The sequence below is a fragment of the Gymnodraco acuticeps genome, unplaced genomic scaffold (assembly GCF_902827175.1).
Source record: "Gymnodraco acuticeps unplaced genomic scaffold, fGymAcu1.1, whole genome shotgun sequence".
In the NCBI taxonomy this organism is placed as follows: Eukaryota; Metazoa; Chordata; class Actinopteri; order Perciformes; family Bathydraconidae; genus Gymnodraco; species Gymnodraco acuticeps.
In genome coordinates, this window is record NW_022991513.1 from 1,732,899 (window position 1) to 1,760,482 (window position 27,584).

General features: G+C 39.4%; 2 protein-coding genes across 6 annotated transcripts; both read right to left on the bottom strand.

Annotated features, from left to right (window-relative positions):
* Window positions 1-190: 190 nt before the first annotated feature.
* On the bottom strand, window positions 191-10,678 carry lipca (lipase, hepatic a). The gene is given in 10 exon segments (XM_034196906.1): window positions 191-792; window positions 1,829-2,047; window positions 2,442-2,556; window positions 2,736-2,906; window positions 2,909-2,977; window positions 3,977-4,210; window positions 4,321-4,438; window positions 4,949-5,128; window positions 8,574-8,755; window positions 10,445-10,678. Coding segments are annotated over 10 exon segments (1,500 nt in total). The 5' UTR covers window positions 10,524-10,678; the 3' UTR covers window positions 191-659.
* A 3,881-nt stretch (window positions 10,679-14,559) lies between these two features.
* Window positions 14,560-27,131, bottom strand: aqp9b (aquaporin 9b). Of its 5 annotated transcripts, XM_034196851.1 has the most exons (8): window positions 26,891-27,131; window positions 25,386-25,602; window positions 24,439-24,566; window positions 23,608-23,675; window positions 21,143-21,280; window positions 20,802-20,920; window positions 19,648-19,865; window positions 14,560-16,061 (listed from the first exon to the last, which is right to left on the bottom strand). In XM_034196851.1, the coding sequence occupies exons 5-8, from the start codon at window positions 21,246-21,248 to the stop codon at window positions 15,899-15,901; spliced, it is 606 nt and encodes a 201-aa protein (XP_034052742.1). In that variant the 5' UTR covers window positions 21,249-21,280; window positions 23,608-23,675; window positions 24,439-24,566; window positions 25,386-25,602; window positions 26,891-27,131; the 3' UTR covers window positions 14,560-15,898. The 5 variants fall into 5 exon arrangements, with proteins under 5 accessions (XP_034052742.1, XP_034052746.1, XP_034052745.1 ...); XM_034196855.1 differs by lacking the exon at window positions 23,608-23,675; XM_034196854.1 differs by lacking the exon at window positions 25,386-25,602 and having other exon boundaries at window positions 27,000-27,128.
* Between the last annotated feature and the right edge of the window lie 453 nt (window positions 27,132-27,584).

The window sequence follows — 27,584 nt, forward strand, 5'->3', positions numbered from 1 at the left end:
TGTTACAGTCATGATTATTTACACCTGAAAGTTCAGTACAGCCGTGATTAGTCAGGTTTTTGGATCTGATCGCCTGACAGGCTGTTCTGACATGAAGTTGTGTTTACTTTGATTAATCCTGCTTCTGAGGTTAAAGACAACAACAACAACAACAACAAGCCAACCACACAACAGAATAGAAAAAAAGGCTCTTGTATTTATTGCTCTGGTTTGAGTTTGAAAAAACAAATGTATTTATATGACTTTTTGGGCAAGACGATTGTTTTAGTTAATGAGTCATTTTACATGACACACAAGCATACATTTACGTTCTCCGTCATCAAAAGGTCATTGAACGACTCAGTGTCCACAGTCTGGTTAATAATTTAACTTTCAACTCCCTGAAAGTTCTCCTGTATGTAGACATACATGTAAATATTGTTCTTAAAACTACATTATGCAATACTTAATAATTTAGTCACATAAACATGTTATATTCTAAACACACCTAGCAAAACTTTCCCAGAATTCTTCTTTAAAGCATCACCATTATTTGTTCAGTGCCACATCTTCCAGGCATATTATAATTTCTTATTTACTCAATTATCACAGCCTAACTTTAAAGTGTTTTCTCTAATTGTGAACTTGAAATGGCATCCATCAGAGATCCTCCCACCAGGTTAAGGAACCACGTGTCTGTTTTGGTGTCTTCTTCTGTGGTGCTTTGGTGTGCCTTCTTTACAGCGCACGAACACTTTGTCCTGGGACACTTCAACCTGCTGTCCATCATTTGTCATCGGGCAAAAAGATGTCCTTGAAAAACAGAAGTGGGTGTAAAGTGAGCAGAGAGCGGTGAGTCCATCATGATAAACAGTTTAACTTATGTGTGTGCAAAACAATCCACTAGGTGGCATTACAAGTCTGCAAAGGTGTCAAGAGAGGGACACTGCAACACTGTTTTTGTATCTAAAACCGTCTATTCTTTATGGAATGTGTTCATGTGTATTTCATGTTATTGTAATGATTTAAAAACTGCCACAGTTTACTCAAATAGTAAATTATATGGGGCAGTCTTACATATATGCATTTAACAGTAAATCTTAATCAGTAATGATCCACCTCTTATGCACAGTGGATTTCTCAATCTACAGTTTTTATGAATTTCTAGGTCTAGTTTACTTGAACATTGTCATGGTATACTACTTTATACTTCTGCCCCACTATACTCATAGAAGTCATAATACTTTCCTCCAATATTTATATGACAGCTTTACTCTGCAGAGTAACATTCTCAATAAAAAAAAACACAACCTGATAAGCTGTGCGCATTCTCAAAACAATCAATTGTAATCAAATGCCAATATTCACAAATATGTTTAACTATTTTCTCCACTTTTACAAGCTATAACATAGTGTATTGTTAATATCTTAAGGCAACAGTCACAAATATTCCCATAATGGAACTTATATATTGTTATTCACAGTAAAATCCATATGGTGCCATTTTTCATTTTGAATATTTGTAATTCTTGTTTAAAATACTTTTTTGATTTTTTCAGATATTTTACTCTACATGGTTTAACTACTGATGTTAAAATGAATCCATTTGTAATGAATTATATAGATTCTAGCTGGCTAGCTCCATTTATCATATCATAACTGATTAATTGATTTATATTTTGGATAAATAATCTCAATCTGCAAGTTGCTAGTAACTAAAGCTGTCAAACTAATGTAGGGGAGAGGAATGTACAATATTTGCATCCAATTGCAACACCTTCAAACTATTCTTGAGCAATTATTTTTCATTTATACATTGAAGTAGTGCTTGTATTGCAGTGGTGTATACCTTTCCTGCGTGTCTCCTGCTTTGACGCTGATCCTGCCCACATTGAGCGTAGGCTTCCCCCTCCGGCCTCCCCAGGGAATGATGGTCTGCACCCGGTTCCACATGTTCTTCCACATGGCCGACCCCTCCCAGTGCAGTTTGAGCAACATCAGGTCCCCTAAGTCTTTGTCCAGGGTGATCAGGAAGGTGTACGTCTTATTACCCAAAATCTTTTCTGTGCTGTTAGTTTAATTAGGAAGACAAAATAACACTGACAGATTATTATTACAGCGGGGAAACATCTTGCAGCAGGCTGTCACATTTCTATATTACAAAAAAAATGTTGGTCTGCAACTAAAGCAGGGCAGCACATTTCCTCTTCTTATACCAGTCTGCCTAAGGCTCTTTGACACACACAACATGAAGGATAGCGCAGTGAGGAAATAGGGTCTTGAGTAAATTATTCACTCCATCATTCCCATTTATAGTCCTCTTTCATGCAGCAGATCCAGTTGTTTCCATGTGTGTCTTTATAGAGTTGAGAGCACAGCTGCATATTGCATGTGTCAAAGGCAGAACACTGAGCGTGGATATGATGTAATGTAAGCCTGATGGGAGGTGGTACTGTACTCACATAGTGATGGGGAGGTCTCCACTCTCCTCCTTTGTTCCAGTAAGGGAGATGGTGAGAGAGGGCTCGATCCCCTCCATCTGGTTGAGACACGTGATCCTGAACTGGTAATGATAGACTGCAGAGAAGAAGAAAGAAAGGGATAAGGAGGAGAAGAAGACTCACCAGACTCACCAGACTTATATACTGATATTAAGGATATAAATACACCAACAGTGATGAAGGATATAAGACTATTAGGGATGTATAAGTGTGTCTTGAGGCTGATTGGTTGAAATGAAGAGGACAACCTCATACGTTTGTAAGGCATCCGAGAGCGTGTGTTCAGGTAGAGCCTCTTGCTGGTGCTACTGCGGACCTTCCTGATGTTGTAGCCCAGCGTATTGCAGCGATTCTTCCGGCAGTCCAGACAGACCCCCTTTTCAAAAGCACTTTTGTCACTGCACCTGTAGGCTATGCTCTGCTTGTTTCATTCATGAGAGAGTCAATGAAGAGATGGACAGACCGCTCATGAGCACATTTCACTGTCTGCTCGAAACCTGTGTGAGGAAATCAAAATGGTAGATTTATTATTGATTTAACAACGTTGATTTGCATTTATACAGATCGTTTCCACACAAAATATTGTCCTGTGAATTGAGAACCTTAACCACACCATTATATGTGGATTGACTTAATTATCAACGAACCCTGACATCTATCAGTCCGTCCTTCTGTCATATCTCCTAAAAGCGTGTCATTATGTCTGACACTGGTCTTTTCTCTGAGGCCTTTTTCCTGAGGCCACTTCTGTAGCCTGGAGGCAGCTCAGCTCAGAGGCATGGACAGAGCGGAGGAAGGCACATGTTGTTAATTAAATCTTAAGGGTGACAGATGCTTTAATGTGGCTTTCACTGTCATATTATGCGGATGTGTTTTGGATCGAGGAACACCATAAACCTCAGAGCCACTTGTGTTAGGCTGGAGGGAATTAAACTTCTCATACACAAAACCAGAAACTGTCAACAAGCAAAAGATGAATTGGTCCCATCTGAGTGTTTTGAGGTGGCAAAACCAATTAAGAAAAAAAATGTTATGATACAGCAGAGGTTGAGGCAAACCAGTAAGCAGTTAAGCAGTACGGAGTTTCTTTTTCTCCACAGATGCAGGGTTGTAAACGCCACCAGAAAGCTGAGATCTAAACCAGAGCCTCTTTAAACATCGCAAACAACATTAGAAAACACTAAATAAAGAGATTAGAAACCTTTGTAGGGTGGTGTGCTGAATTAACTGAAACCTAAAAACGTTTGCAAAGGTACCTACATTTCTTAAAATGTGGGGAAATTAGCTTTGTAATGAAGATATTGCAAAATTAATGGTTTACTACTAAGAGACACACATCATGAGGCATATTTCAGGACCTTTCCAGTTTGTTTTGATAGGGAGTAATAAACAGCACAGCCTTTTAGGGGCGACTTGCAGAGCTCTAGTGTTTCAATTTTGTCAGATATTTTTAATGTATTTTCTTTTACTAAGGTGTTGTGTGTGCTTTATCTTACCGAGGAGCCCGTATTGGCTTATGTGCTCATAAATGTTATGCAGGTCACATCCTGGCTGGAAGTCTCCTCCGTTGGGGTAGAAGTCATAATGAGCCACAGCTTGCTTGATGCCCACACTGAGGCCCAGGTGTTCCTGGGTGAAGGTGTGGATCGCATCCACGAACTCAGCGTCATCAGGAGACAGTCTGTCTGTGGGAGACATGCCTTCAAACAGGGGCCCCGCTGGATCCAGACCTGCACAGGTACAATATTCAATCTTGTTACAAAATCTTATATCAATATAGTTTTACTAATTCGTTTTCGTTTGATTAGAGAGCACAATTATTACCATAAGAAACACTCACCTGTAATTCTTCCAACCTTCTCTGAACCCTCCAGATTGCTCCCAGCAAATCCAGAGATGTGAGCTCCGAGACTGTAGCCGATCAAATGAACCTTTTTAAATGGAAACTGGTAGTGTACCTGTTGGGTTTTATGGCAGGTAAGAGACCAATTTTCATCATCTGAAATCTGGTACTTGAATGTTTTTTTAAAGATATACTGTGTAATCTACCAAATGTATGTAAATGAGGGCTCTGTTTGCCAAGAGCAAAACTTTATTGAAACATCTGTTGCACAAACTCTTACACAACGCTTGCAGTCTAATTCAAGTCTGATCACTACCGCATAAACAGCCAAAATGTATGTGCTGGGAAAGTAGCATATTTTTATACTTCGCGAGTTGTGTGATAGTTTGTCAACTGATATTATTGCTGTTGTTAAAAGTGGCCCCGATTTCCTTCAAATCATCGAGACTTCATCTTGAGTCTATTGTGTATTCTAACTTCACAGTGGAGGCATGCAACAAAAAAAAAGGCAAATATTTCATATAAACATGGTCATTTTGTGGATGATACCGTTTAGCGGCCTCTTCAGTATAAAATGCACCAATCTATCTGATTTTTACTCTGTACATATGTCCATTCCCCTGACCTGAAGTGAGTGCAGCAGGTGAGCTATGTCTTTTCCAACTGTGCGCGTGCTCTGTGCAGCTTTGGGGTAGTGCTGGTGGGCCAGGGACAGCCAGTCGGTAATCACCACGTTGACGTTCATGAGATTTGACTTCATGGCTGTGGCCAACCTGTGCACCCAGCTCTCCATCATACCATCCACCTTAGGAAAAACGAGACACAGTTTAACTCCTGATTGTAAGGTTCAAAACCTCATCCAGCACAACGACCTGCACACAGTGGTGTGAAAGAAAGTTAAAGGTCACCTATTATGCAAAATCCACGTTGTCATGTCTTTTATACATGAATGTGTCCCCTCTGTGTAAAGAGATTCTGAAAGTTTCAGGAAAAAAGATTACCTCTCTTCTTGTCCTGATCCATTTATATAAAATCCTGTCTGAAAATGAGCTGATCAGATTTTGGCCAATTTGTGATGTCACAATGTTTTTTTGGGTTGTGTAACCATTAGCCAATAAGGGGGGGTTACAGGGGTATTGTAACCCTAGTTATATAAGCACAGGTGGAGCCCTCTACTGGACTATATGGGTACTACTCTCAACCATGCTATGCGAGCATTCACCTACTGAGATACATAAACGTAGCCGGCCAATCGGGGCGAGCCTACCTGAATGCGCGCGCAGGCCCACAGTATATAAGGCGGCCACGCCTCCTGACTGTCATCCTACACCCTCTTCAGCGAGCGGCATAGGAAAGACAGGGCCCCCAGGTAGAGGGCCCCGCCTGTGCTTATGTAACTAGGGTTACAATACGTAACCCCCGTTATATCCCGCCCGCAGCTCTAGAAGGTTGCTGTGCCGAGTCTCTCAGAGACCAGAGACCACCTATAGCTCTCGTCAGGCAGGTCCTCCCCATCCTGTCACGGATGCGTCTGTGAACACTGTGATGTAGGAGGTCACTCGCCCCAGTGGAGTTCCCCTCCACAGATGCTCTGGGGACCCCCAGTATCGGAGGTTGCCCTCCACTGAGGGGGGATGGTCACCAGATGTCGTTTGTGCCTCTTTGGATCTAAACGAAGGCCGGCAAACCACCTCTGCAGGCGGCGCATATGCAGCAACCCCAGCGGTACCACGAAGTGAGCAGCCGCCATGAGACCCAGAGTCTGCATGATGGTCAAAGCTGTCACTGTTGCCCCCTGTCGCAGTCTGCAAACTGCCCGAAGCAGGGATGCCTGTCTGCTCTCTGATAGGGTGGCACGTAGTCTGCCTGCATCGAGCAACATCCCCAGATACTCTAGAGTCTACCTGCTGGTGAGGTATGGGACTGCTCTTCTTCCAATTGACCGCAAAACCCAACTTGGTTAGGTGTAGGATCAATTGGGCTGTGTGAAACATTGCCCATTCCCTGGACCTGGCCATGACTATGAGGTCGTCCAGATAAAAGAAAACCCTTATGCCATGGTCGTAAAATTGCTGAAGCCACACATTTGCTGAACGTGCGTGGGGATCGCCACCCGAAGTCCCGGGTAAATCAACAGAAGCGCCGACACCTCCTCATCACTCCACCGCTCCCACGTTTTATTTTGTGTTGCCATAAGTTAGTCCCTCTCCGTTGGTGCGCTGGGCTAATGCTAATAATGTTTCACACCCTCACATGAATGCACCGCGGCACGCTCCCAAGAGAGCGTGCGCTCCGCCATAATGCAGCCTTCACCCAGATGGTAAAATGCATTAATCTGAGTTTTTACGCTAGGCTCGGTGTCTCCTAACAATAACACGCCGGCCATAATGTCCCTGCACCCGCATAGCGCTTTGACAGCGTTCCCTGCGGTTTATCACCCTCACATGCGTGTGCTCACTAGCTGCTTCCTTTACTGGAGTTACAACTGGGGCGGCGAGTGGGGAATCAGCACGGTTACCATTATGGGGAAGTGTGGAATTGTGGAGAGAAGTGAGCCTGGAAGTGCTCCAGACGGTGCTGGCGCCTGAGCCGTGGGAGCATTCAGCAGGCATTGCAGGACGGGGAATGGTTCACGCTGTCCGCGGCGTGGTCAGGCCCCAAACACTCGAAACAAAAGCGGTGGGGATCGGCGCCCGCGATTAAGCCAGGGCATGTAGGACAGGGCCGGGGAATCCATGACAGGTAACTTTCTTTCTAATTTCTTTCACGTTATTTGCTCACTTGTTTATCCTGCTCGCTGAAGAGAAAAGGATGACAGTCAGGAGGCGTGGCCGCTTTATATACTGTGGGCCTGCGCGCATATTCAGGTAGGCTCGCCCCGATTGGCCGGCTACGTTTATGTATCTCAGTAGGTGAATGTTCGCATAGCGTGATTGAGAGTAGTACCCATAGAGTCCAGTAGAGGGCGGAGCCTGTGTAAAATATAACCAACCAAGGTAACAACCTCCCCGCCGCCCAACCTTATCACCTGAATCTCCTCCTAGAGCACAATTTGGGGCTTTCACACCAGAGTACTTTTCCTAGGAATAGTTCCGATAGTTCCTGGGATTTTGTGTTCACACCAAAAAGATCTGGAACTAGAACTTTTTATCGGGAACCTTTCCACCCCTTTTCAGTCCCTGCTAGAGAGGTGGTACTTTTCTGGGGAGGAAAAGGTTCCAATTTATGATTGGCAGGGCGAATTGCCAACCACGCCCCGCAAAACTCAAACGTTTTTGTGAAGCCGCCATTTTATTTGCTCGCATTAGCATTATTAGCATTAGCCCAGCGCACCAACGGAGAGGGACTAACTTATGGCAACACAAAATAAAACGTGGGAGCGGTGGAGTGATGAGGAGGTGTCGGCGCTCCTGTTGATTTACCCGGGACTTCGGGTGGCGATTTACTGCCACCCGAAGCCGGACTTCGGGTGGCGATTTACTGCCACCCGAAGCCGGACTTCGGGACTTCGGGTGGCAGTATACGCCGTGAAGTTGTTTGCGGCCGGCCAGTAAACCCAAAGCAGAAGAAGAAGAAGTGACGTCAGCGGCTTCATTTTCCTAATCCTCCCTCAGGGATTTATTCCGGTGTGAACGCGATCTACTAGATAGTTCAGGAATTAAAGAGTTCCGAGGAATTAAGTTCCGGGAACTATTCCTGGGAAAAGTACTTGGTGTGAAAGCGCCTCTTAGCCGCTAACTAAGTTCTCTCTTTTTGGTATGAATGCAAAATCCCAGGAACTATCGGAACTAAAAGGGAAAAGTACAGGGAAAGCGCCTATTGTGTTATTTTTGACCAAATATCTCCCAGAGGGGCGTGGGGAGTGGCTCCTTATTTTCATCTAAAGTAACAAACAGAGAATCAGCATTTTTGAAACGGGGCCAAACACAAGAAACATGTTTTGTATATCACTGAGAACTATAATATATTGATGAAAAAGAGTATAATAGGGGACCTTTTTAAAGTTATGATGTGTAACTTAAATGATGTCAGTTTGAAAGGCAACTTTATTTATATAGCACTTTTCAACACAAGGCAATTCAAAGTGCTTTTAAAGGAGTTTTGAATGTTTCCTTCACATTGATGTCATGGATTTATGCGAACATTAACATCTGAAACTATGCCAGCAGCAATTCCTCCACTCTGGCCTGAGTTCCATGTTTTGTAAGCAGTGGCTCAAGTCAGTGAAGTGGAAGAAAGGTTGACCTTACCGACCACCCGTGAGTGATGATGATGAGGGGATTACTGCTGTTGAAGCCACAGGAGGTGAGAGTGTGCAGCTGCAGAGGGTCCAGTGTGCAGTTGTCCTCACCTTCTAAAAACATCCTAAAGATTGAGCTGGTGACGTAGGACTCTTTCAGCGCCAGGACGCTCTGCTCGGTGTTCACTGCTCCTGGGAAATCCAACAGCAGAGGGGTTATCTGTTTTTTCTTCATGGTTACTTTGCATATCGGATCATACTGAGGGACTGCATGTGTTTACTCTGAGGTGAATGATTACAAATAACGTGACAATTCAGATTATAAATCCAATCAAGAGCAGGGGAGTTTTTTTGTATCATTCATTCATTTAATTATTTGAGAGCTAAAGGGAATACACTTCCTGTTGAGGCCCACTGGGAGTACAGGCTAAATAACGGTCTGTGTTTCCCGCCATGCAGACCTCTTTGGCAAATACACACAGATAATACTTCACAAAAACTCCCTTCATGTGAATCTATGCCAGACTCTTCTTGTAATTTGCTTATATAAATCCTCCCCCCCTTAACATGTTTAAAACCACAGCCCACAGTCACTCACAAGCTTTATAGATCCTTCTCCAAAGGTAATATATCACTACCACTCCTTTAAGCTTCGTCATTGATTCTTGTCGAGTATATTTATTATTCTATCATTTTAATGTTAGAAACCCAGGCGCCTAAACGCTCAGTGATAGTTTCCATCTGATGAGCTCTGGTTGCTGATATGAAAACATTTCCACAGTGAAAGTAATGAAAACTAATTATCAGGCCATCATTTACCCCTTTGCTCGTTAAATCCCACGTGTTCCTTGGTGTGTCTCTTTACTTTTACGACTGTTTATTCATAAGAACATAGAGAGCAATTAAATATGGTCTGACTCGGTAAGAGAGCACAAGAGTGTACTTTATAAATCTCACTGTAATTATTTTTAATATGGTTTCTGCCATTAAGTTGTAAAAACAACAAATGCACAGTGTTGTTTGTTTGCACTGTGCTATGAAAACTTTCCTCTTAATTCAACGTTATCCTCTTGCATGTGTTCATTCACAGAAACAAATCGTTGGAAGAAAACTTTGGGGACATTATATTTACATAGTGGAAGCAAATGTTGAATCGGATTGAATACAAAAACAAACCATTATTTTAGAAAAGTGCTAAAACCCAGCAACACGTCTTGACTGTTGGCTTATTGCATCCTCTTTATTTACAGCAACGACAAAACAGTGTCAAGTTGTGTAACAGTTCATTCACCATTCCTTGAAAACATGAATGGCATCACACATTTGTCCTTGGCCTTTCCATTTTATTTATTTTTAGACTGGAGAATTGCCAGTTGGCTTTGGCCTGATACCAAAACAGTACTCTTTGACACAAAACAAAATCAGTGTTTTACAATCTTACAAGAAAGAGATGTGAGAATACAAGGAGATAAAAGCTCCGTCTTGTTTATTGAGTTTTGTCAGATAATGTTATCAGTTGTTTGGTAATTAATGTATTTAGAATAGATAGTATTCAAATTTAACAATAAGACAAGATAGAACTAGAAAAATGCATACATCCCAATGATATCAGCATCATATTGTTTCAGAAAAGAAAGTATGATATTTAATATGTTAAAGGAGTATAAAGGCCATACCTTTGAACTGTATTTTGCCACTCCTGTTCCAAAACTGTCACCAGAGTGGGTGATATTGATTACATGATTTGATGTGAACTGACAGTATGACATGGCTTTTTGGGAGTCATACAATATTATTTTGGTTTTCAATTAATCAAGGAAGTTGCAAGAAATGTCTTTGATCACACTTTTTTGGATAATTTATACGTAATTTATCACTCACCTTTGTGTCCTTTGATTTTCTTTCCATCATTGAGGTGATACGTGAGCAGCAAACCGCACAGGATTTTAAACCTAGTCATGGTGCTTCACAGACACCTGGGTAATCCCTTTCAACACTTCTCCCACAGGTTGAAATCTTTCCTGATGGAAAAGCAGGTAATATGGAGTCTGGTGGTGAGATCCTTTAGTCTGCAGGAGTAGAGACAGGAGCTCTTTCAAAGAATCATCATTTCTGTTAGTGTGAAACACATTGTACTGTGCATAAAGAGAGGGGTCACCAGGAGTAATGGTTCGTAGATAAGGAGACTTTTGTTCCTATCCTGATTGGCTGGGGGACGGGCTATTAAGAACGCACAAATTGTGTAAGAGCAAAGGTATGAACTGGGAGGGGATCTGGTACAATGTTCTGATAGTGGCTGAGAGAGGTGAGCTCAGATCCCACCTGTTGGGGCAAAAAAGGACATTCTTGGTCTAGTTTGTACAGAATGATCTTATTCACGCTATATTTAGTTTATGTACTAAACCTGAGTGACCAAAGGAGTTTTTATATTTCGAAGTTTCCTGCATTGCTGCAAAACATGTTTGAACAGGTGAAGAGGAGAACTTCTTGTACCCAGTGTACTCATTCAAATAACATTAGACTATTTACTAAGGTTATATTTTGTTATGTTTAATGATTCAACAGAATCAATTATTGTCAACATATGATTTCAGCGTGCTATTTCAGGAGATTATTGATCAAATCAAGCCCAATCATAATTTATGTTTGTGATGTTTTTATACAAGGGAGTTTAATGGTACAAGTTATAGGTACTTTTACTCTTTTCCAGCTTTGACTAATCCATGAGTTGATCGACAGAAATCTTTTCGAAAACGATTTGGATAAGATTTATGGACCAAACTATTTTTCGACTAATCCAGTAATTGATCATTAAAATCATCGTAATCTGCAACTCTCTTTTTTCCCTGGACTGTTTTCAAGGGTCAGTTTGTCCTAGGTAAATTATGCCAGTAAACACAGCACACATACAAGGTTCAGGGTCATTGAAAACCTGGAAAAGTCATGGAAATTCAAAATGCAAATTCCAGGCCCTGGAAAAGTTATGGAAAACAATATTTTTACCAAAGTTTTGGAAAAGTCATGGAAATGTAACTAAAGTTGCGTCAAATATAATTTACATTTGATCTAATCGCCGAAATAATCTGCGGTCGCGAGCTGTTATGTGCCACCATGACGCGCATGGTGTTATTTTGTAATATATGAAGCGCGAGCTGTGTACTCGGGTCTTCCTGCCTGTCGGGCCGGCTGAACTCTGCTGCTCCGGGATGAGGGTCAGCTACATTATCTACGGTGCGTTCGTTAACTGTGCGGAGTCACTGTGGCACAGACTGAGCCGCTGGTGAACAGCTGTTAGAACGAGCAATCGTTGAGCTAGCTAGCTAGCTAGCTAGCATACATTGTCACTATCTGCTAACGTTAGCTTTAGCCTTCGTTTTCTAATAGTTTTTTTCATAGGCTATAAACGGAGGTGGTATAAGTATAGATATTGTGCTAGAGTAAAAGTAGAAGTACTCAGATCTTGTACTTGAGTTAAAGTAGAAGTACTCAGATAAGCAAAAGTACTCAGATCTTGTACTCGAGTAGAAGTACTCAGATCTTGTACTTTAGTAGAAGTACTCAGATCTTGTACTTTAGTAGAAGTACTCAGATCTTGTACTTTAGTAGAAGTGGAAGTACTCAGATCTTGTACTTAATACAAGTAAAGTACTCAGATCTTGTACTTGAGTAAAAGTAGAAGTACTCAGATCTTGTACTTGAGTAAAAGTACAAGTACTCAGATCTTGTACTTGAGTAAAAGTAGAAGTACTCAGGTCTTGTACTTGAGTAAAAGTAGAAGTACTCAGATCTTGTACTTGAGTAAAAGTAGAAGTACCAGAGTGTAGGAATACTCTGTTACAGTAAAAGTCCTGCATTCAAAATGTTACTCAAGTAAAAGTACAAAAGTATTATCATCAAAATATAGTTAAAGTAGCGACAGTAAAAGTAGTCATTGTGCAGATTGGTCCATTTCAGAATAATATATATGATATGTTTTATAATGATTGATCATGAAAGTGTTCTCAAAGCTGGTAAAGGTGCAGCTAGTCTGAAGTACTTTGTATACTGCAGGGTAGCTTGTGAATTTACTCCAGGTGGAACTAAAGTCTGATTTAACACTTGATTATTTTTCACATCATTCATCCACATCTGTAAAGTAACTAAAGGTATTAAATACATGTAGTGGAGTAGAAGTACACCATGTCTGAACTGTAGAGGAGTAGAAGTACACCATGTACACCATGTACCTCTGAACTGTAGAGGAGTAGAAGTACAAAGTAGCAAACACATTGAAATACTTAAATAAAGTACAAGTATCTCAAAATTGTACCCAAGTATAGTACTTGTTGAGTTTATGAACTTAGTTACTTACCAGTGGCTATAAAGATAGAAAGACTAAGCCTTGCACAGAGGCATGAAAATACATTTTCAAAATGCTCAACAGTGCTGCCAGAATTATAAACTGACTGCTACACAATTAAAATAAATGCTTTTATATATTTCTATTAGATGTGACTCTTTGGCGTTTCTGTTATTACCTGCTGCTTTAGTTGTTCTGACTGCTAAAATCCTCTGTTATTCCTCATTTTAAAGCCGATATTCCGTGGGGTCGGGGGGCTCGGGTCCTTGTCACCTTTTTCCATACCTGATGACTTTGCCTCCCTGACTACAGTTGCTTTAGCGTGTAGAAGCTAGTAAGCCTACTATTTGATTTGTTTTAGATAGGCACAACATGTTTCATATGCAGACCTTATTTTCCTGTTCCATGTTCAAATAAACCATTTTCAGTGGTAATTTTTTTTTGGTCATGGAAAATGAGGTAACGGTCATTGAGAAGTCATTGAAAAGCCAAACCAAAGCAACCCTGTAAGAAATAAGAAAATGTCAGTTGACTTTTCTGTATAACTCTGAAATAAAAAAAAATGTCTTCTGATTTCCAATTGACATTTACATCAGAATTAAAACACTGTCACACACACACACACACACACACACACACACACACACACACACACACAGCTTCTATAGTTCAGGCTTCAGTGATTGTCCTCTTCTGTGTGCTACATTAAGCATGAACAGAATACTATTTTAAAATGTGTTGTTCTTTAAAGCCTCATTTCAGTACACAGCTAGAGAGTAGAAACTGCAGAGGAACAGTTTAAAAGAGCAAACATGATGGACCCTTTCTTTTCCAAGTGTTAATGTGTGAGTGTGTGTGCATGCTTCTGTGTCTCTGCATGACGTTTTTGCAGCCAATCACTGCTTCATTAACAAATAAACACAAATAGAACAGTGTATCCAGTTCAGACAAATGAAATGCAATACTAATAGAACTATCATAATTAATCAACCATTTTCAGACTGAGGACACACAATTAAGAGTATAATTCTCTGCTGTAGTGTAATAGGAGTGTGGTCCATTATTATGACCAGCTGTTATTATTCAAGTCAGAGAGAGGATGCACTCTGGGAGAGCCCTGGAGCCATTGAACTGCAAAAATACATTCTGCATCTATTCTAAATGAAGATACGTACGCTTTTTTTCAGTCTGCTTGTTTTAAATGTAATGTTTTTTCTGCTGCACTTTCTGCCTGTATTCTTTCTTGTCGTGTGTGTGTGTGTGCGTGTGCGTGTGTGTGTGTACCAGTTGAGTCCAGGAAATTTTTTTGGAATAAGGAATAACATAAAATGTCTGTTTTTTTTACCTTTAGGTTTAGCCGATTTAGGTGAAACAAACATCTGAACGGGTACAATATGCGATTTTGTTTAAGATGCAAAAGCTCACATACTTCAATTGAACTGAATTTGTTTCACAGGCACACATTTTTGACATTGAACTGCATTTTTTATTTTAAAAGCAAAAACAGTAGAGGTTATAATTTATTAATCCGTTGATATCATCACAATCGCAAATACAAATATTAATACATAGTGTAATATCTTTGTAAAATGTTTTTAAGATATACATAATAAATATGGACACACAAATCCTTTGCACAAACTTTATTCAACCTTGAGATACACTGAACAAAGTTGTTTATTCATGCAGATTAATTTTTATAAAAAGCAAATAAGCAACACCAAAAAAAAAAGAAGATTCAAATGTAGTGTCCTGACTGGCTGAATACTCAGGACCGAAGCACTGACGACAAAGTTTGCAACAGTGAGATGCATAATATACTTAACTTCACCTTCAACATCTTATCAAACATGCTTACTTACTCTTATTCAAACGTAGGACACATACAGGGGCAAAAGTATAATAGTTATTCCTCTGACTTTGTTCACATTTTTCTCTTTCTCAAATGTAAATCTAGCTAATTAAATGTAAGGGATTGTCACGTTGCCAAACGAGTGCCTGTGCTGTAAAAAGACATTCAGTGCAATGCAAAACAGTTTTACAATTAGTGTATTGTATGCACAAATGCATGTTCATCTCATACATTTTGAATCAGTGTCCTTTTACCTGACCTCAGAAGAGTTTTAAATGTAAACAGATACAGTCAGTGTGTGCATATTGCCCCTGATACAGCAAGTGCACTGACTCAATCCATCAAGGATCTCAGTGACTTCTGCAAAAGCTTCTGCTGGAAACAAAATCAACATCTTTGCAGAAAGCAGACATTTACATGCCTCATGTGAAGTTATGGCTGTTCAATATCAAGGGTGTCTGTCAATTTGTAAAACGGCAAAATAACAAGTTTGTGTGACACAAAATTATGAAGATGAATGATAAGTAAGCAATGCCAAACAATCCTTTAAGGCTGTATTTTCTTCATAAATGTGTTACAAAAATTACAATTCTGCAAGAAAGATAAAGCAATCAATCCCACTCTTTTAACGCATAAGCAAGGGGTGAAGTGAAACTGAAGAAGGAAGTCACTCCACTAAACACATAACTGTAAGATATTGGCTAAAGTAATATAAATTACTAATCAACTGTTTCATAGGTGCTACATATATTTAATGCCCTTGTTTGTTGGGTAGACAATAGCAAAAATCAAAATGCTGTACAGAAAACTTGGCAAATGATAAGAAATCTCCAAAGTAGGTTTTCATTTCAGGTAGTTTAAACTTGGTATCTAAAAATAATCTGATTAATATTTTTGATATATGAAAGAGCCAGAGGCAAATCAACTTGGAACCTAAAGCAGACCAGATTTTATACAAAAGAAAGGCTTTATAAAACATTTTGCATATTTTATATATGACTATAAAATTGTGTAGTCAGGTGCATGTTTTGTGTTAAAACACTAACTGTACATTTCTTTTTGAAACTATTTGTTGCTTTCTGAGTGTGAAAATGAGTTGTTGAATCAGTGTGGTTGCTTTGCTTTGCAACCTTTATTTAAAATGTTAACTCATAGTTATTATTTCATATTTCTCCTGGGCATTTTTCTCGTCCAGTTTTTCAGGCTGGGGGTGGTGCAGCTCAATGAACAGGAAGTAAACACCTGCTCCGACGGCTCCGCCCACCATGGGTCCTGCCACTGGGATCCACCACCAGCACCCTCCGGCTCTGTAGAGAGGACCAACACATATCAGTAATGACAAAATACAATTTAGCAATGAATTTTATATAATTTACACTAAAACTTGCACTATTTAAACATTATAATCTTAAATCTTTCCCATTCAAACACTGAGTCTTCTTGCCAAGTTTAAAAATACCATGCATTGACAAGGAATAGTTGGACATTTTGGGAGATTGCAGCAAGTAAACAGCTATCCTTTTCCCCAGTTTGTTTAATATTTACAAAAAACCAAAGCATTAAAATTGCACGTTTACAGTTGATCAGGTTGCGGACTACTTTTAGGTTAGTCAAAGTCACTTACTCACGTGCTCTTTGTGCTTAGCTAAGCTAACAGAAGGCTGTCCATAGCTTTATTTTGACCGTATTTCCCTGATACTCATACTCTGATCATACTCCATGCGAGAACACGAATTAGCTTATTAGCATATTTATCAAATATCAAACTAGTCTTCTAATAACTCTTAAATACACTTTTGCTGACCATGTCGGTTTAGTTTTATCAACAAAAGAACAACAAACAATTCATCATGTTGTAACTTGGATCTCAAACATAGTTGCGGTTACCCTACATAATGACATTTTTATTTATTTATTTATTCATTTATTTAACAGGGACAGTGCACATTAATGAACATTTCTGTAAATGTGCCAGAGTTAGCCAAGAGGCTATTTTTCATCTGTAGTCCCTGGACAGATTTTAAAAGTCAACCTAAAACACATTTCATTTTAAACAAGTAAATACAATACATTTAAAACATGCAACAGACATTACTGGGATACTTAAATAAAGCAATTTAAAATACAGAACATTAAAACAAAACAAACAAAACAAAAGAACATGTTAAAACACAGGCGGTGGGTTGTAAGGAGCAGAAGATTGGGTCAGTGTTGGCAGAGCTGATTCCTCACTAACCAGGTTTTGAGTTGGGATTTAAATAAAGTGAATGTGGTCTGGTCTCTGATTGGATGTGGGATTGAGTTCCATTGCTGAGCAGCTTTAACAGAAAATGAAGACTGACTGAAAGAACTTTTTCTGAGTGGAATAATGCAATCTCCTCTCGCTGCACCTATGACCAATTTGAGTTACATTTTTGGAAATCGAAGATTCAGCGTGACTCGTATCAGACACCTCTGCTTTACTTTTAACCATGCTTTTTTAATCTGTCCTTTTCAAATCCCCCAATCTTTGTAGGTCTAATGCTGAGGTACAGTTTAAATGAAACGATTCACACGGCTTCTCCAATCTGTTTATGTCAGTATCACCCTACAGGACGCGTGTTATCCAGGATTACAGTCTTAAGGAGTTCTGAGTGTTAGACTGATTGTATGTGTCCTCATGCTCACTCTGCCTGACCTCTGACAGAGATCAGAGGGCTGCTGGTCAATGTGGCCGTTAGGAGCCTTTAGGTGAGAGGGATTCAGTTAACAGAGATGAAACACAGCCCTGAAACTAAACAAGCATCCCAGCAGGGTCATCTTTCTATTCTGTACGCATTCGGGAAGTACACTTGAGAGGGAAGCAGCTGGATTACAGACTTTAATCTAAGGCCACAGTTAAGATGATCAGGCCAGGAGACAGTGGGTCACATTGACGCCATGTGAACTTTATATGGAGCCAAGTGCCGCTCTCCAATGGATCTGCATCCTTTTGAAGCCGCTATATTTGCATAATAAATGTAAAAGATTATGTGAGATTTAGCACACACTTGCATGACATACACCCGATGGCACCAAGGGCTTACATTATGTGCATTAAAGCAATCTTTCTATATATCTAGTTATATAAGCCATCTGGTCATAGTTACAACTGTGACACGAAGCCTGAGAGCAACAGTATATTTCCCATAGCAAGACCTATGTTTGCATTCAACCACTTTATGTTATGTTATCAAGCCAAATAAGGTAAATTAAACTAATACTATTATTATAATTAAACAACTGCCTTCATAAGAAAACTGCCTAATTATCCAAGCTGTATTCTGTACTTTGTTGGAAGGCTACACATTCTCCAACTTGAATGTTTGTCAGTTGTCGAATGCACACTTTTGAGGGTTAAAAAGAAAGGGCCAGAGACAAACAGGGGTAATGACAGAAACAGCAGAAATCTATTTATGACAACATATGAGTAAAATAAATCCAATTCCTGAGGTAGTATTTCTGTAAAAGGGCAGACAGAGAACATATTTTGAGCACCTCAGAGGCATTCTGGTAGTACTAGTCTTTTCAGCAGAAGACAAGATATTGTTCTCAGCAAGTACAACACTATTACATCTGTGGAAGTAAGTAAATGGAAACTAAACGTGATCTGGGAGGATCTGGGCGCTCTGAGCCTACAGTATGTCACTGGCAGAGTTAATCGGTTAGTGAGAAAGCTCCTCTTTGGAAAGGTGCCAAGGCTGGACGAGATAAACTCGTGAAATTCTACCAGCGCTGATATTTTTGGGTGCTACAGTAAACTTGCTTCACCATGGTCACAACGATTTTGGATAAAAGATAACTGGCAAAGAGCCCCGACCACGTTGTAATCCTCAGAAAAAGGCAACGTGAGAAATGCTTTCCAACTTTTAACGGGGTCAAACTCAGTGGTAATTAAAGCTTGAATCAAGATACTGGAAATGAGACTTGACCTCAGGAAGAACATTTGAACAACATGTTGGCCCTGCACAGTCACTGACGAGGTCATACAACTTTTCTTATCCATATGTGTTTGCAGATGTTGGAAATGTTCCAGCTAGTATCCTGTAGGAGCAAAGTATACACAGTCTGCTGTTGCGAGCCATTTGGTTTATATAAATGAAGTTATAGAGCTTTGTTTGCATTCTTGACAAAGTCCAAAGTAAAAATTGGACTGGGGTACACCTTGTCCCCTCTCTTGTTTGCAATGTGCAGACAGAACCTGAAATGTACAACTTGGGGACATTAGAGGGGCAAATTTGGTGTGGGATGTTTTCCTTTTTGTTGATCAAAATGTGGTTTGTTTTAGAGTTTAAGTGATCGAGCAAATGTTGTCATCTATCAGTTAAAAGTGAGACTTTGTATATAAACGAAATAGCTTGGTAAATATAAAATAGGAATAACATTAAATATAGTACCTCTGGTCATATGAAGAAAAAGAGACTTAGTAACATAAATGATGCCACTAGTAATGAAGCATTGAATATTTATGTGCATGGAATCTCTCCCTGTTCACTCAAATCCTAAAGCCCTTTTTCAGAATGCAGAAAAAACACGAATGGTCTATGAAATATTAATTCAGATTGTCAAGAGATCAGAGATGGTGCTACAAACGCTCTCTTGATGTGGTGTAGAAGAGAGCAGCCACTTGGTTAAATGCAGTTTCTTACATAACCCATCTAGCCTCAGGCCCTGCTGAGAGAGCTGCAGTAAATAATGGACTCCTAGTTCTCTCAGTAAGGAGAAAGAAAAGTCTTCTATTTTCTTAAAACACTGAAATATAGCTCTAGATTAGGAACTTTAAGACTCCATGTTTTGTGTTTGTCGTTTTGCAAAGACATATGTTTTTCGGGAGTGATGACAGGTAGATTTTTGTTTATCAGGCAGTAAAAGTACCTGAATACGTCCATCCCCCACCCGGCCACAGCTGTGAAGAACCGGGGTCCGAGGTCCCGTGCCGGGTTGATGGGATATCCGCAGTTCAGACCCATGGACACCCCGATGGCCATGATGATGAGGCCGATGCACAGAGGCTCCATGCCTTTAGGAGCACCGATGTTCCTCTTGTCGGTGATGGCCAGGATGCACAGGATCAGAGCGGCTGTGGCAATCACCTTAAACACAAAAGCATCGGGCATAACTTCAGGTATATTCACAACATTCAAGTCCAAGACATAAAGGAGCATAGGAAATGACTCTCTTCGTAGTTGTTGTTGAGGTTGTTTGGTTGTTGTTGTTGATTTACCTAATTTGCTCTGGTGACCCCTGCCCTATGTGTCTAAGCTTATTATGGGGCTTCCCCCTTCCCCTGGTTTCAGTCTGTATAAGGCAGCTTTACTACACAGCCCCATATGGCTCTACATCTCACATGTAAACATACAGAATTATCTAAAACTTATATTCATTCTAATTGGACCACTTAAGGCAAACTGTCTGCGATTCAAATTCCCATTACCAAATATCCCTCTTTACTTCTTCTTGATTTAATTGGCAGGTCTGGTAATAACTTTACATTACAACTAAATGTTAACAATGAATGTTTCTGATAATTCAGCTGTTGTTTACATCAGAAATGCCTGTTAATCCTATATATAATATTTATTTTGATAATACTTTATTTGAAATATTATCAAAAGAAAATAAATACCCAGCAGACCAATGATGTGCTCACAAATACATAAACTAACATTCTCATCTCTTCAGAACAGATGGGAGTTATTCTTAGCATCAGAGCAGAATTGTTTATTCATCAGCAAACAACTCCCATGTCCATTTACGCTTTACGATCATCCATGACTGCACTAAATGTACATCTCTGTCTGCTCTAGTAATCCCAATATACAGAGAATCCTGTTGGAAAATCACTCTGACATCAATAATTTCAAATAAAACATTCCAAAAATAGTAGTTGATCCAAGATTCAAAACATAATTATGTCATGTCCTCAGGCAGTTTATGCTAAACTGGTCATTGTGTTATATTCCATGTAGGTGTATGGTTCATTTTCAGGAGGAATTACTATTAAAATGCACGTCAATCTTAAGCCTTACCTGATCAACAAACCCATTTAGGACAGAGAGATGTTTTGCAGGATACGATGCAAATATGTTGGCTGTGGCATTTACACCAGTAACAGCAAATTCTCCATCGGTATATTCCATCAAAGCATCTATGGAAAAGAAAATCAAGTTTTACTAACAATATTATATTTGTGTTTTATATATAATACAACATACAGGGAGTTCTCTTGTGAAATTAGACATATAACTTGACTTTGTTTCAGAGTCGACGCAGTTCTGGGTCTCTTTAGAAAAAGATTATCCTGATAATCAAGTAATCCTTTCTGACAGTGTTCTTCTAGTGACATCATTTATACATTTACACGACCCACCATAGTACAACCCATAGACAGCACAGGATCCAGCAAAAGCTCCCAGGAATTGTGCCAGCACATACACAGGGAACTTCTTAATATGAAGCTTCCCCAGGATCACCATGGCCAGAGAGACTGCAGGGTTCAGGTGGGCTCCTGCAACAAGGATACACACAATATTAACAACATCAGCAACAACAACAACTGGAGGTGACCGAAAGTACTTAATATTTTTTTTATTTATAAAACAAAGGGGGAAATTCCGATTATTTCCATTAACAATTACTCTTTAAATGATTTGTTATCAATACGACAGGAAAGGGGGAATATGGAAACATCTTTTATTATTTGTTATATCACTTAAAAGCAGTACATTATCACATTTGATAAGTATAGGAACCAGCAATTATTTCGTATTTTTGCTAGAGAAATTATCTCAAGCTTTTATCTTTATTTTCAAAACTTTGCTTCTACATTTCCTACAATTAGATTTAGCTGCCGATGATGGTAATCTTCTTTCAACTAACCAACTCAAAATGTTGTTCATTTTCAAAGTTGTTGTTTTCATCTTCAAGTGGGATTAATTGAGGCAATTTAATTGATTTCCTGCAGCTTTATAAAAGTATTTCTTTCACTTAAGCAGTAGTACTCCGTAAATCCTTTGATGTGTAAATGTGTAATCTCCTTTAAATGATAGTCAGGTTTATTTTTCTGTGGATTGACCTATTGATTCATTCACTAATTGTTTCAACTCTGAATCAAATGATAAACAGCTGTGACCAAGCTGAGAAGGATGATTTAGCCGCGCATTTTAAACTTCACGTCTTCACTTCTGAGGTAAAGTAAATTGAGTTCAGTGGATTAAAACAAAGGCTGTCTGATCATTTAGCGCCTGTTGTCAAACCCTCCACAGCTCATTCATTCAAAACTTGCTGGATATTTTCAAACAAAGAGCACTGGGTTTGTGTGCCGTCAGAATCTACATTGTTCTTCAGAGGTGTGTTTGAACACATTCCAGCCAAATGTTACTAGGCTGTGATGACAGTGTGGGGTCATTTATTTAACACTCTGGGATCTTGGCTTTGACCTCGCTGTGGTAACACCATTGGGGGTATCAGCCATGCGCCCATTCTTAATCTCCCCGTCCTGTTCACAAACACTGACCACGACAACCAGCCAGACCGGCCTGCCTGAATTGCATCTGACATAATCTGCCTGAATCTGCTTAAGGCACACGTAGACTGCAGGTCATTAGAGTGACCATGATGTGTAAAATCTGAGACTACAAAGTGAAAACAATTGTGTTTTCTTCTCTTATGGGGCCTCCCTGCCAGGGAAGCCTAGTAAGCCAGGCTTGTCACACCTGACCCTCCTCCTCTCCAGAGACCCATGCCCCAGTAAAGCTCATTAGTCCAATACCTACGATCATCTTCAGAGATGTCGTTGGACAGAAGCTTCCCACTGAGCTGTGGACCCCGGGGCTGAATGGCCCAGTCATGCAGCAAAATCTCTCCATATATTAACCTCCGTGTCATCAGGATTTGCAGCGATTCCTCTGAAGCTTTACTACTCTTCTCATTAAACATGTAGCACAAGAAAGTCAGAGACCTCCAACAACAGCCATCCATCCTCAACAAGATAGACTGGAAGTGCTTCCATGATTTTTCCCATCCTCTATCGGTTATATTTCTCAATGATATATTTGCAAATCTCTTCAAACACAAGAAATATATTAGTGCCCCCCTAAATCATTGGGGGTTTCAAAACATGCTTTAAAAAACACATAACAGGAGAATATGTTTCATTGTGAGACTGTTCAGTCAAACTCAAAAGTCTGTTCAGCACAGACATTTTAAGTTTTGAAAGGAATAGATACAAAAATGTGGATACTTGCTAACTCGCTTTCTTGCAGATCGTCAGATGAGAATATGGATACCACTGTTTAATATCTGTGGGTGAACATGTATAGTTGGACCCGGGAGTGGGTTAGCTTAGAAAACTGGAAACGGAGCTACAGCTTTGATGACAAAAAATTACAAAAAAATGAAATCCAACAACCAGTGCCGCTAAAGCTTTCTATTGGCATGTTATATCTTGTTTTTTTTTTATTGTGAAAATGGCTCTATATCATATTTATTGGTAGCTATCCTTTTTTTATACAGCTTAAACAGATAAAATGTAACATGTTAATTATTTAGCTTTAGAGGCGGTGGTAGGTCTTATTGCATTACCCTGTTTTAGTCTCTATGCTAAGCTGTAACTTCATGTTTAACAGACATGACAGGAGAGAAAAAATGCTCGATCTCTCTTTGATGATGAGTTTTCAAGTCCCAGCAGTAATGGAAATGACCTCACAACAGTCCATGAAGCCCGCACAAAATGCAACCTTCGACATAATGTATCCCTTGATGGCTGATTAATGGATTCTCACCATTTTGGCTCAGCAAGCGTATGGTAAGCACTGTGACATTTAACAACTATACCTTTCTGTCTTTGTCACTGCTGGCAACACACAGAGGGCTCTTCTTGCTGTAATCCTGGAGGAATGTACCTGAAAAAGTCCCATTTGGACATCAGGACACAAAATCTCTACAACTTAAGCGCCCTGATTTGCTCTGAAAATCAGCCCATTGGAGACGGTAATACAACAAAGTATCGAAATACACTCCATTAGTGTCAGTAAATCTTGTCTTATAGACCAGAAAAGAGGTTGCTATTGAATGCTCTCCATTATGTCACACTGGAAGTCCATAATAAAAGTATACCCTGGTCTTCATAGGCCATCACTTTATCAAGATCAATAAACAATGATGACAATCATTGCTGTTGCTTTAAGAGCAAAGAGACGGACAGACATCCATGACCAAAGACTGCGTCTCTGCCAGAGACAAATACTGTGAGACGACCTTTGTTACTGGCCTGTTTGCAGCTTTTTGTTGGCCAAAATGAAAAAAATTGAATTTTTTCCTTGTTATTCTTTCATCATTTCATTTCTAGAAAGCTGAGGAAATGACTATTGATAACCATTTTTAAGCAACTGGGCCAAAAAACGTCACTTTGATCCAGCTTCTTAATTGTGAGAATTTGTATATGTGCCCTCATTTATATAACTGTTAACTGAACATTTGTTTAGGTATTATATAAATGTCACCTTAGATCTTTACAAACTTGCCATTTAACAATTTTCAGATCTATTAATGACTGATTAATCAACAAATGTGTTGATTCTGCAAATAAACATTAGTAGCCATATTTGAGAAATTAGATGATTTTGTATTGTAATGAATGTGAGCTGTGCATGTTGCTATTTTTACCTGACACCCCCCCCTGCCATGTAGACGGCCATCATGACTCCCAGAGTGAAACCAATGTGGATGGTCAAAGGCTCCCCGAGAGCCCCTCTACTCAGCACCGTCTGGGCCACTGAACCACATCCAAAGAGCTGGGACACAAGAACAAAACACAAAGAGGTAGAAAGACTCATTGTTTTTAATTATTCCAATTATAATCGGCATTAACACTACCCCTCTTGTCCACCACCAGTCTCCCACTGCCACAGACAATTTGTCCTACTTGGAGCCTGCAAAGAAAAATAATGAATCCCCCACTTATTAGGACAAAGGGAGGAGTAATTACATCCAAAACAAATGTTGGGAGCAGAGCAGGGTCCAAAAATGAAAAAGGACTATTATGGAAGCTGCATCCCTCTTTTGCTGTGGCATCTGAGGCATTTAAGTGGAGATGTGACAGGAGGTGGAGGTAAGGACAGTGCAGAATAAGAAATTAACATTACTATGACATGAATAACTAAAAAGCAGGGATTATTATTGGCAAGGAATTATCAAAAAACTGAAAAACAGTTATAATACTCTGTATTGCAATATAAGCTGTATTGCAATGTGAGCATTTGCTATAATTAATGTAATCCCATGTTCATTTGTTTTTCATAACCTCCTTACTAACAAGACAATGACTTATTACACATTAAAATGATTCATCTTTTATGTTGCAATGCACTTCTGGAGGACTTGTGAGGAAGAAAAAACAGTCCCACATCAGTCACATCTTGTTATGATTGTCAGGAGCTAATTACAGCTGCAGCACATCAAAAAGAAAGTCTGTTATTCCCAGAATATAATGTGTTAATAGAGACAGCAGCCAGAGTCCCAAGAGACTCAGTTTGACACATAATTAGCATACTGGTTCCAAGCTTTAAAGCGGCTGTTTAAGCTGGATGACAGGTGCAGAGGGAGGTACTCACTATCAGGACAAATGTCCCCAGAAATTCCGCCAGGAACTCCTTAAAGATGACCCGCCTCAGGCCAAATCTCTCCTTCATCTTCATTTTGCTCTCATCTTCCATTGTTTTCGTCCTGTGGCTCCTTGATGTCTTCCTCCGATCAGAACAAACAACTGAGGAGTCTGTGATTGTCGGTCAGGTTGCCGCCTCCCACTCTGTGCGCTAAGCTTCTATTTCCCTTTGTAACCACAAGGGGTCTACTTTTTATTATAAATAAAGGCTCCAGACACACGCACACCTAACCATGGCTGAAAGTAGGCCTCTTTGTATTGATTTTGGTAACACACAAAAATACAGTTTGAATACACACTCGAGGAAGATATGCAATATTTTAAAATGCTATTATTAACCAATGAATTAGAAAAGCCCTATATGCAACTTCGCAAATAAAACCTTGGAAAATGGGCGAGAACTTATTTATCCCAAATTACATTTTTAGTAGAACTGATAGTCATGAAACTCATGAAATGTGAATTGAAAAAAGATATGACACAACTCACATAAAATGAATTGTTCCTAAAACTAAGATAACTGTTATCACCAACAATCACCTTCAAAATTGTAAACCAACAGTCACTATTCTGATCACAAAATGTACTTTATATTGAGTATACTATAGCACCTTCCTTACTGAAACACAAGGAGTGAAAATAGGACTAACTGTTGATGTCTTTAGTCCATTAAAATCAAATTTTGGGACGATGAAGAACAATCTAAAGCTTGGTAAAGCTCATTTAAAAAACGTTCAGGCCAATTAAAAGTTAACATTGAGTTTTTTATATATTTTTTAAAACAACAGTCTGTACAGTAGGCTACAACACAAATCCATGATGATAATATTCAATTTCATGAATCACAGATTATTTAACCACTTAATAAATATGTTCTTAATAAACATAGTTGACTCAATTCAGTTAATAACTAGTTTGAGCTCATAAAACATGTATTAATTTAAAAATGTGTGTATATAGGCCTATGTAAGGTTTTATCTTTTGTCATTATAACACGTATGAATCGGCTGGCATGTGCGTTTTAATAAACCCACGATTATTTTTAAGTAGCCTAATTATAGTCAAATGCATTAGGCTGCGTAAGCCTTCTGATAAACTAAAACTTGCCAAGTTATTCAATAAAAATTAGGCTAGCTATATTTGTGATTTAAAGCGAGGATCAGTTTTCACACGCTTTTTCTGCAGCCCTCATCCACCCGAGTCTTATATGGCTTATTACATGTTAAGGTAACAACACATAACCACAAAGTACGATGGACTATGTGAGTAAATATAACAGAACAATTCTGAGCTGATAATATACAAGACGACCTAAAAATAACATCCTAATTATATTTTGGATATGCTATTTGTATATCTAATTTATTTGTATTGTACGTTAATTGAAAACTAACTAAATAATGACACATCTATTTTAAATAAACCCCCCAGTTCAATAATTCCTTAAATACTTACTTTGGTATTATTTTTGTAAAAACTTGTCCGGGAAAACGCCTCCCAGAGCTCGTTGCATTTTTGGCACTTTTTCTGTTCTGTCGAAAGTTTGCAACGTTTTCACACTCACCTGTTTGCAGCGTTGTGGTTCCACTTATCAGTCATATTTCCATTATCCTTTCCTTCATTCTTCTATGTTGTAACCATTCCCATCCCATTTACCTTATCAAACGGCTCTTTTGTAAATACTGTTAAAACGGTGCATATGTGAGTGTGAGTGTCCGAGGCTCGGTCCATCCAACAGAGGGAGCCCCATGAATACATTTGAGCTCAGCAGTTTGTCACACCGTCTCCCCCGGTTTGTCTTATCTCCCGTTCACTGTGCTCTGTGAAAAGGTGAGGCGACAGGCTGAGGATGGGATGTTTTCAATACATTAATCAATGTCACCGTTTCAGGCACGTCCTCTTTGATGTGAAACAGACACTTTGATAGTGTCGCCCATGCTGTGAAAAAAGGGAGATGTGCTGACGGAGAAACAGCATCCTGCGGGGATTTGCAAATGATGGGCCTGCATCTGTCTCCACACTCCTTTGTCCTGTCAAGAGGCTCAGATTATGAAATCTAAAATGAATGAGAAAATTACTCTGTGGATATCAATACTCCCGAGTTTTCAAACTACGTTCTTATTCCTATGCAAGACATTGTTCTGCATTC